The sequence below is a fragment of the Neophocaena asiaeorientalis genome, unplaced genomic scaffold, assembly GCF_003031525.2.
Source record: "Neophocaena asiaeorientalis asiaeorientalis breed wild unplaced genomic scaffold, Neophocaena_asiaeorientalis_V1.1 scaffold282, whole genome shotgun sequence".
In the NCBI taxonomy this organism is placed as follows: Eukaryota; Metazoa; Chordata; class Mammalia; order Artiodactyla; family Phocoenidae; genus Neophocaena; species Neophocaena asiaeorientalis.
In genome coordinates this window covers 636,097-646,043 of record NW_020172595.1, presented here as the reverse complement: position 1 = coordinate 646,043, position 9,947 = coordinate 636,097, and the positions used below count along the sequence as shown (strand labels likewise).

The window sequence follows — 9,947 nt, the reverse complement described above, 5'->3', positions numbered from 1 at the left end:
GGAGGAGAAGAGGTGCACGCAGGCGCAGTAGTGTCTAAAGCCTGGCCCAATTAAGGCGTTGGGGGCACCTCCGAGCCCTGGCAGCTCCGCCCAACTCCGGGAACCCGGGAAAACTTGTGAACTAATCAGAAAAAGCGGAAGGCGGGAGATCGGGGACCCTCCCAGCTCGTCGCCCAATGGAAAGGAGGAGGGCAAACGAAATGGCCAATAAGAAACGGCACGGGGGGCGGGCTCGCTCGGCGGGAGGTTCGGACCCGGGAATTCCGAAGGCGGGGTCGGCGCTGCCCGCGCGCGGAGGCCGCGCCCCTCCTGGCCCTGGTTTCCTCGCTGTCAAACAGCCGCAGGAGCACCAACCCCGGCGGAGCTGGCACTGCCTGGAGAGGGGACCATTCCGAGACTGCACCGCGCGGTAGATACGAACCTGGGCTGGGGCGGGGAGGGAACAGGCTGGGTTTGCCTTGCATCATCCCGGGAGCCCTTTCTTCTGTTTTTATCCCACCGGAGAAGTCGGTAAGCAAGGGTTTAGATCCACTTTACTGGAGAACGTTAGAGACCCGTTTGCACTGCCTTTTGAGGGGTGACAGTGGATACACTTCCCACTGGGGTTCAAGCCAACTAGTTTTGAGTGAGGGATTGGCCAGAAGAGTGAGGCGTGGGCTAGCAGGAGGGTTACTCTATTTGGATCAGCAGGTTTTACAGGAAGAAGCTTCTCTTCTCCAAATTACAGAGGTGACAAGTTAATATCACACAGAAGCAGTCCCTACCCTCACCCCCACACCTACAGTTCGAATTTCCCTAGAAGCTGCCTAATGTATTGTTGCCTTGCACAGATTGAAGGCTCCTGGAATACTTAGCAGCCTGAGGATTCGATTCAGCTTTGTGCCACAAGACGCCTTCATTTTTGCACTACACTGGGACCTTCACCAAATTTTTCAGTTGCAAAGCTGTTGACAGACAATTTTGCATCGCGTCCTAGGCTCCTTGCACTCTGAATTTGCCCTCTCAGGGAGTGTGCTCAAAGTTGAAATTGCACAAAGGACAGCTCAAGTTTGCATCAGTCGGAAAGTGAACTTAGGCCAGATGTGCATGGCCCAGGGAGTGGGAAAGGTGATGGATTCCTGAAGTGGAAGAGGTGGTTTGGAGGGGGCACCGCCCATGCTGCCTTGCTTCCAGCTGCTGCGCATAGGGGGCGGCAAGGGTGGCGATCTCTACACCTTCCACCCCCCAAGTGGGGCTGGCTGCACCTACCGCTTGGGCTGCAGGGCCGATCTCTGTGATGTGGCCCTGCGGCCCCAGCAGGAGCCCGGCTTCATCTCTGGAGTCCATGCGGAGCTGCATGCTGAACGCCGGGGTGACGACTGGAGGGTCAGCCTGGAGAACCATAGCAGCCAAGGTGAGGAGTGAGCAGAGCAGCCTTATGCCTGGGCAGTTGCAGTTCTGGGCTGGAATGACCGAGTCTCCACAGAGACTCTGCCTGCCTCCCAAACTCGCCATCAGTTTGGATGGATGGTTGGCATCCAGACCTGTCTTCCCACCAGAAATGTGCAGTGTCAGATATTTGTGGGGCTGACCCTGTTTAGCTCTTAGAGGGGCTGGGAGGTAGATCCGGGGCCTGCAGTACCAGTGGGGTTGTTCTGGGGCCACTGGGGGACAAGCTCAGACTTGACTAAGTTTCCAGATTTGTTTAGGCACCTTGTCCTTGGCTTAGGGCAGTTACATGTTGAATTATGTCTTAATGATCTGGACATGTGTCTTACTCCCTGACTTGGAGGCAGTTAAGTCAGCCTCAGAAGGCCAGGGTTCCCATCTCAGTTCTGCTACTGGCACCTGGCAGTATCACTCAGGCCTGTCACTTCACCTTTTTAGATCTTAGTTTCCTCTTAGGTAGAATGTAAATCTTTGTAAGGTCTGTTTTTGGGGAGTGCTGTGGGGATTGGATATAGTGGCCAACATTCATTTAGCGCTTACTATTATGAGACAAGAACATTTTAAGGGCATTAAATGTAGGTGAGCACAAATACCCCACTTTACAGACAAGGAAAATAAGGCATAAAGAAGCTAACTTGTCCAGGGTCACATGGCTGGTAAGTGGTGGAGCTTGGATTTGAACCCAGTCTGAGCTATGCTGATTAGTACTGAGTTGGAACTGAGTGAAAGTGGGCATCTCTGAGAATTGGACCTCAGTGAATTGAGGGAAGGAGTTCATTCCCTCCATGTGCCTGGGGGAGGGCATAAGAAAAATAAACTCATTCCCAACTCACAAGGAGTTTCATATCTGATGTCACCTGCTGGGAGATTTAGAATGTGAGAATTTGATGACAGGTGTCATGTTCTTCCTCATGTTCCCCAGAAAACCAGACAGGACCAGATTTCTCCACTTCTGACCTGTCATTTGTTTTTGTCGTTCTCTGTATTTGTCTGGTGCCCCACAATCAACAGGGACTTTGGTCAATAATGTCCGACTCCCAAGGGGTCACAGGCTGGAGTTGAGTGATGGTGACCTTCTGACCTTTGGCCCTGAAGGGCCCCCAGAAACCAGCCCCTCAGAGTTCTACTTGTTTCAGCAAGTCCGAGTCAAACCTCAAGATTTTGCTGCCATTACTACCCCACGGTCTAGGGGAGAAGAGGGAACCGGGGTTGGTTTCCGGCCCATGCTGCCCTCCCAGGGGGCTCCACAGCGCCCCCTCAGCACCCTCTCCCCTGCCCCCAAAGCCACGCTGATCCTCAACTCCATTGGCAGCCTCAGCAAGCTCCACTCCCAGCCCCTCACCTTCTCACGGAGTGGGGGTGGGCCACAGAGCCTGCCTGTTCCCACTCCAGCTGGGGAAGTGGGGACAACCCCTTCTGTCCCACCCCCAAGAAACCGGAGGAAATCAGCTCACCGCGTGTTGGCAGAACTGGATGATGAGAGAGAGGCTCCCAAGAGCCCCCCACCAGTCCTTATGGAGCCCAGGAAGAAACTCCGTGTAGAGAAAACCCCACTGACACCCAGTGGGTAAGTGGAGAGAACTTTGTCTCGTTATTTCACTGCCTTTTGATTCTTTTAGAGCCCTAGGCTGGGAGGTAGCTCTCTGCTTGGGGGATGGGGATGGGAGATGGAACAGAGGTTGGAATGACAAGACCTGGGTTAGTTCTTCTAACCAGATTCACCTTTAGTCTAATGAATCTATATAGGTTCACTCTGCAGTTATCCAGGGGAAAGTTCTAGGCTTCTGCAGGTTTCCAGTGACCCTGGTTTTTGTGTCACTTTCTTCAGAAATCGACGTGGGCGTCCTCGGAAACACCCAGTGAGCAACCCCAGGGCTCCTCCTGCAGTTGGGGGCGGGGAGCACTGTGCAGCCCCTTGTTGCTGCCTACCCCAAGAAGAGACAGTAGCCTGGGTTCAGTGTGATGGTTGTGACATCTGGTTCCATGTGGCCTGTGTTGGTTGCAGCATCCAGGCTGCCAGGGAGGCCGACTTCCAGTGCCCAGGCTGTCGTGTAGGCATCCAGACCTAAGGCCCACCACCAAAGCACCAGAGGACAGAGCTGGCACCTCCAGGACATGGGTGGACACTGGGGTGCCAATGGGTCCTAAGAGATGCCCTCTTCTTCCCTTGCCTCTCTAGGAGGGAATAACTACAGGGTAAGGGTCCATTCCTATGGATTATCAATTCAAGGCCTGGAGCGGGCCCTCATGGCCAAGGTAACAGAAGAGATGGCTTCCTGCCAAAGATATTGCTGCCTCCAGGAAGTTGCCAGTGAGCTGGAAATTCCCGCTTGTCACAAGCTGTAGGTCCTTGTTGTCATGGACACTAGAATGTCTGGTCAAGAGAACCCATCAATTGCAGAGGTCATGCCTGGGAAGTTATAAGCCTCAGACTTGAACAAGCAAGTTCTAAATGTTCTTGATGGCATCACCTAAGGCATCTCTGGGAAAACCTAGGGCACAGCCCCCAAACTCCCTTACATTGTGGTCAGTCCTGCCGCTGATCCCCATGATTGTGACCTGACTTTTCAGAGCTTTGCTTCCATTTCCAAATAAAGAATGAGCAGCTTCATATACTCCAAGGTACTTACTCTGTGGGTCTGATACTCCTTGCTTTCCAATTCTTGAGAGAATGGAGTGGTAACGTCTGGAAAACTAATTCAGATTCTTAGGGGAGGAGATGAGCAGACAAGGCAGAGAAATACAAACCTGCTCGCTGAAAAGGTACAAATATATGAGGTAAGCTGGAGGTGGAAAGACAGGAAAAAAGGAATCCAGGTAATTACAATTTCTAGTTTAAAAGAAAACAGATCTGGGACTTCCCTGGTGGTCCAGTGGGTAAGACTCCAAGCTCCCAATGCGGGGCGGCCAGGTTCGATCCCTGGTTGGGGAGCTACATCCCGCATACATGCCGCGACTAAAGATCCTGCATGCCTCAACTAAGAGTCCGCATGCTGCAACTAAGAGCCCACACGCGCCACAACTAATAGATCCCACGTGCCGCAACTAAGACCTGGAGCAGCCAAAATAAATATTTATAAAACAACAACAACAAACAACAGATCTACTGCCATTAAAATAAGGTACTTGGGATTTGGTCAAGTTCATGAGGGTGGCAGAACTTTTACAAGGTTCACCAGTACTACCAAGAAGAGAAAACCTGAGACACCAGCTACAACAGATGGCAACCTGGTCCAGTGTATCAACGTAACCCACGTATGCTACACTGATTCTCTTCTGAGAGTCGTACGCCAAGCCAAGATACTGTCAAAGTAGCATTTCTGTAGTTCTTATTAGGAAAGCCCTATCTTGACCTATCCTATTGTACCTGCATATCCATCCCCTTCCTCCTCTACTTAGACTTACCAACCCAAGTTTCTTACACATTGAGGAAAGGCTCCAGAGCAAGGGCCCTAATTAGGAAGTGGCAGAGGCAGGACTAAAATTTGGGAGTTTTGGTGAGTCACAGACAGGGTAGGCAAAAACCTTAAGTGGAAACAAAATGGACCCAGGTATCAAGAAAGCACAAAGTAGAGTTTCCGGTTGGGGTGATATGCAGAAGAAATGAGTACCTAAAAGACTTGGTTTCTTAGCACAAAGCCGCTGAGGACTTTCAGAGTAGAGTGGGGAAAAGCAAAAAGCCAGCTCCTAATAGGGAATGGGCTATGTAATAACTGCATCTTTGGGCAAAAATAAGGTGTTCACCTCCAATTTCCCCACGTCACAGGCTCCTAAGAACTAGCTCACATCTATAAGAGCCCTCTACGTATAAACTTGGGATCCAATCCCAGATCTCCCTCTGACATTGTGACTCTGGGCAGTTTAAATGGCATCCTTGGTCTCAGGGTCATTTGGGTGGGAGAGCTATTAAAATCCACTATTAACTATCCCCATCCACTCTTCAGTAACTAGAGGAGAATAAACCAAAGACAAAAGTATCCACCTACTAGGTCCCAGGCTTCTTTATTTAAGAACAAAGTGATGAGTGATGTGGGGATCAAAATCAAGAGCATCATTGAACTTCACCTTCCCTCCAACCAGTTCCCCCAAACTCCCTGCCCCCACACCCTTTGTGTTCCCAATTCCTTTCTTAGTGAATGAAGAACTTAATCCCAAAGCCCTGGTACGAACCCCAGGGTTCTCTCCCTAGCTGTCCCACTTCCTCTACCCCCATTCCTGGGAAGGGCAGACACCTCAGTTTGAATGCATGGGGGAGCCCAGAGTGGTGACAGACACTGAGGGAAAGGCCTCACCCTCAGGAAATGGGACTGAGGAGTACAGCGTAGTGAAATGAGGACCCCCATAGCCTGGGGTACCGAAATGGGGCCCTGGCGCCAGAGGAAAGGATACTGGTCCCCCTGAGAAGGGAGACCCAGCAGCCTCAAAATCCTCTCGTTGCGAACAGTCACTGCTTGATCGTTTGCCCTTCTGGCGACGGTTGCAGAACCACACTCGGACCACCTGGGAGAGGAAGACAGGGGAGAGGGACATTCGATCATAAGCTCTGGGAGGTGTGACTGGGAAGGAGATGGAGCACACAGGGATGCGGACAGCAGCACTCACATCCTTCTCAAGCCCGAGCTGCTGAGCGATGTGGCTGATCTGCTGCAGGGTGGGCTTTGGGCACTGCAGGAACATGCTCTCCAGGTTGCCTCTCACTCGGTTCTCAATACTCGTCCGCTTTCTCTTCCGGGCCTGCACAAGGGTCTCTGCCTTGCATATCTGGGCAGGTGGGGAGGAGATGACAAGGAAGGAGGTGGGAGGGCAGGCCTCGAACCTGCTGAGGAGCAGCACCATGAGGTCAGTGACTCGAGAGCCAGCTGCTCAGGAGCACTGACTGGCGCCAGGGCCACAAGAGAGATCCCGGAATGCTGGGTTTAGACCCGTGGTCCTGGACCTTCTCCCAGCAGAACTGAGGAATTGCATTCCATCCCATCGAGGACCACTGCCTCCAAGAGGGAGAGCTGCCAGCCACGGATGGAAGCAGTGGAAATCGGGCTGAGACCAGGCAGGTCCCTATGCATCCCTCCCACCCTCACCTCCTGCAGATTCTCGTTGTTGTCAGCTTCCTCCACCCACTTCTGCAGCAGGGGCCGCAGCTTACACATGTTCTTGAAACTGAGCTGCAAAGCCTCAAAACGGCAGATGGTCGTTTGGCTGAACACCTTCCCTGGGGAGGTGGGTTGAAAGAAGCAAGGTGAGGCAGCAGGCAGGGCCCTTTCGACCCCAAGACCCAGGGCTTGCCACCTCTTCCTGCCCTCCCAAGATCCCACACAAGTACGGTATCTCTTTCCCCTCTACCCTCACCCCTAAAGAGGGTAGAAACACCCTTCTCTCACTCCCTTGGTGGGGAGGAAAGGCCCAAATTCAGGGATGTTCCTTCCAGGGGAGATGTGGTCCCTGTGTTCTGTGGGTCAGAACATGCTAGGTGAGACTCACCAAAGAGAACCCCCAGGGTGAGCCCCACATCGGCCTGGGTATATCCCAGGGTGATCCTCTTCTGCTTTAGGACCTTGGCAAATTGTTCGAGGTCTTTCTGAAGAGCTTTGATGTCCTGGGACTGCATTTTAAAAGGCAGAGGACATGTAAGAACATAAACATACCAGTTACCCACCCCACCCCCCCCTTCCATTTGGGCCCCAAGGAATAAATAGTCTATGGGAGTATCTCTGCTTCCAGGGTGCCCACCTAACAAGTAGAAATAAACTATATACAAATGTCATTTACCCCAGAAAGTGACACATCCATCAGATGCAGAACATCATTTGATAATGGAAAGCCCAGGCCTCAATGAGAACATCTATCAGGTTATGAAGGGGGCTCCTGCCCTTTAGTTCTTTAACACTCACAAAAGCTTTTTGACTCTAGTATTACCTCAGTTTGAGGAAGTTTTGAGTGTAGAGATACAGAGCACCATGTCTCCGGTTCTCTTTCCAAATATACTCTCTCCAGCTTACTTTGAGGGTCCCACAAACTATGACAAAGCATGCACATTCACAAACACACTACAAAACAGCCGTCATACGAGGTATGAATAACATGCTTTGTATATAGTTAGTACCCAGTTTTTAAAAATCTGATTATCCCTTATTTTTAACTGTATCTTTTTGCAATATAAAAGCATCCTCATTGACTAATTCAACATATTTATTGAGCACCTTCTGCAAACCAGTGGCTACACAAAGTAGACCAAAAACCCTGGCCCCAGGGACTTCCCTGGTGGTCCAGCTGTTGAGACTCCACACTCCCAGTGCAGGGGGGGCCCAGGTTCCATTCCTGGTCAGGGAACTAGATCCCACATGCCACAACTAAAAGCCTGCATGCCGCAACTAAAAGACTCCACGTGCCACAACTAAGACATGGCGGCGCAGCCAAATAGATAAATTTTTTTTAATAAAAAAAAGAAAAGAAAGAAACCTAGCCCCAAGGGGCTTTCATTGTGATGAAATAATTATTATCCAGTATGTTAGAAGTGCTATGGAAAAAAGTAAAGCAGAGTAAGGAATTACGGGGAAGGTGACAGTCTTAAATAAGACAGTCAGAGGTGATGTTTGAGCAAAAGGAAGGAGCAAAGTGGAAAGGCCCTGAGGTGTGTGGGCCCTGGTAGTAGCAAAGCCAGCAGCAAGGCCAGCAGCAAAGCTAGCATGGCCGGAGCAGGGTGAGAGGACTGAGGAAAGGGAAGAAGAGGAGCTGATGAGGTCACAGAGGTGAGCAGAGCAGATCTTGGAGCTGCCGCCGTAACTTTGGTTTACTCAGAGAAATGGAAAGCCGCTGAAGGGTTTTGTGCAGTGAAATGATCTGACTCTCACATTTTAAAATGTTCACTCCAGTTGATGTATTGACCATAGACTAAAGAGGCAACTGCAGTAATCCCAGCATAATGGTGGCTGGGACCAGGATGGCTCTAAGTGATTGATTCAGGAGGTATATCCAAGGTAAAGATAGCAGTGTGTCCAAAGGATTGGATGTAAGGATGTGAAAGGAATGAGGATGACTGGTTTGGGCCTTAAGCTACTGGGAGATGGACAGGGTGGGGCAGTGCAGGGAGCCATCCCAGCAGGAGACAGAAAATGCGGTGGTCATGTCTAGAAGATATTTGAGTCTTGAGGGTGGATGAAAGGTAGACAGAGCAGAGGTTGATAGATGGAGCCCTGAAGCTCTCCAATGAAGGCCAGTGGCCAGAAGATGGAGAAGAGCAGCCAGGCCTCTATGCAGTCCTGAAAACCTAAGGGAAGTATTTCAAGGGTCATCAATCACATCAAACTCAAATAAGGTAACTTCCATTCCCAACTTCTGCTCAACCAATGTCGCAAACCTATAAACGTCAGCTGTCCCCATCTCGGCTTTTCCAAATCATATTTTGGGGATTTGAAATAAGGTAAACCCCAGTTCAAATCCGAGCTTTACCATTTAGCAGTTAAGACCCGTGAAATAGGCTAATAATACCTCCCGAGGAGATTTTGTGCAGGTTAATGAGATAATGATGTAGAAACTGAGCCCACAGCCAGGCATTTAGGAAATGGACCACAATTGGCAGCCATTATCATTCAAGGCTCAGCCCGTTGCCTCGAGCAAGGAGTCTAGGGCTACTCGGTCAGCTGCAACCAATCACACCTCCTTCGAAGAGGTCTAAAGGTTTAGTACTTGATCTCTAATTGCTTGCACTTGTCTCTTCCTCGGACTAGAAGATATATCCTTAATAGTCCCCAGCAGGGCTGGATGCGGAAGTCTTCAATTCCCTCAGCAAACCCTACGTTTGGGGAATGGCCTGGAGATGACTTCTTCCCCTTTTCTCCCCCTTTTCACTACTTATGGAATTACGGCCGAAATTGGTGTTTCCAGCTCTCTACAAGGGGGTGTCAGGGTGTGCACTCTGCCTGACGGTGACTCACTGGGCCCAAGGCAGAGGTCAAGGGAAGACAAGCCCTAAACTTGATGGAGGGTAAACCCAAACTCCACACATCCACGCAGCCCAAGCAGTAGCTTCTATCAGAAACCAGTCACACCCTAGACTTTCAGGAACAATAACCCTGGGATAAGCACTGTTTTCACCCTCAGGCCACACTTAACCCTAAGGCGGAGATCCTGGATCTGATCAAGCTCAAATTTTCAAGAAGGGATCCGGGTAGAAGAAGGGGCTCCAACCCCAAGCTGGGTCTGGTGCTGGGCTGGTAATGAGTGACCCGACCCAGGTCAGACCTAGGAAGTGGAAGTGCCTATTTGACAAGGGCCGAGGGGGGAAGCAAGGCCAACTTCCGACTGCCCCAGGCCGCCCTGCCCTCACCTGCGGTTCTCTCTAAATTTCAGCCCCTAGTTCCCAGCTGGCCCCTGCTCAGGGCGGCCTGCAGCCGCCACACACGCGTCCCGGGGCGCCGCCCTCGCCCGCTCCCCTCCTGGGTCGGCGACCCGGGCAGCTGCAGGCGACCACCTCCCCTCGCGTGGCCGCCCCCGGCCGGCGCGGTCGGCCCCCGCCGCCCGCC

General features: G+C 51.5%; 2 protein-coding genes across 7 annotated transcripts in view; one reads left to right on the top strand and one right to left on the bottom strand.

Moving 5' to 3' along the window:
• The first annotated feature begins 302 nt into the window (after positions 1-302).
• TCF19 (transcription factor 19) lies at positions 303-4,025 on the top strand. 4 transcript variants are annotated; one of them, XM_024738694.1, is made up of 5 exons: positions 303-409; positions 831-1,393; positions 2,440-2,995; positions 3,257-3,287; positions 3,608-4,025. In XM_024738694.1, the coding sequence occupies exons 2-5, from the start codon at positions 1,156-1,158 to the stop codon at positions 3,626-3,628; spliced, it is 846 nt and encodes a 281-aa protein (XP_024594462.1). In that variant the 5' UTR covers positions 303-409; positions 831-1,155; the 3' UTR covers positions 3,629-4,025. The 4 variants fall into 4 exon arrangements, with proteins under 4 accessions (XP_024594462.1, XP_024594459.1, XP_024594461.1 ...); XM_024738691.1 differs by having other exon boundaries at positions 3,257-4,025; XM_024738693.1 differs by lacking the exon at positions 303-409 and adding an exon at positions 422-510 and having other exon boundaries at positions 3,257-4,025.
• Positions 4,026-5,661: 1,636 nt separating this feature from the next.
• Positions 5,662-9,947, bottom strand: part of POU5F1 (POU class 5 homeobox 1) — a 4,741-nt gene continuing 455 nt past the window's right edge. Inside the window, exons 2-7 of one of the 3 annotated variants that reach the window (XM_024738690.1) lie at positions 9,080-9,081; positions 7,375-7,423; positions 6,907-7,027; positions 6,507-6,637; positions 6,031-6,189; positions 5,662-5,928 (exon numbers count right to left, since the gene is read on the bottom strand). In XM_024738690.1, coding sequence (XP_024594458.1) covers positions 5,662-5,928; positions 6,031-6,189; positions 6,507-6,637; positions 6,907-7,027; positions 7,375-7,423; positions 9,080-9,081 — 729 coding nt within the window. Of the gene's footprint in view, positions 5,929-6,030; positions 6,190-6,506; positions 6,638-6,906; positions 7,045-7,374; positions 7,424-9,079; positions 9,082-9,246; positions 9,273-9,947 lie in introns of all 3 variants that reach the window. The other 2 variants (XM_024738689.1, XM_024738688.1) reach the window with 2 other exon arrangements.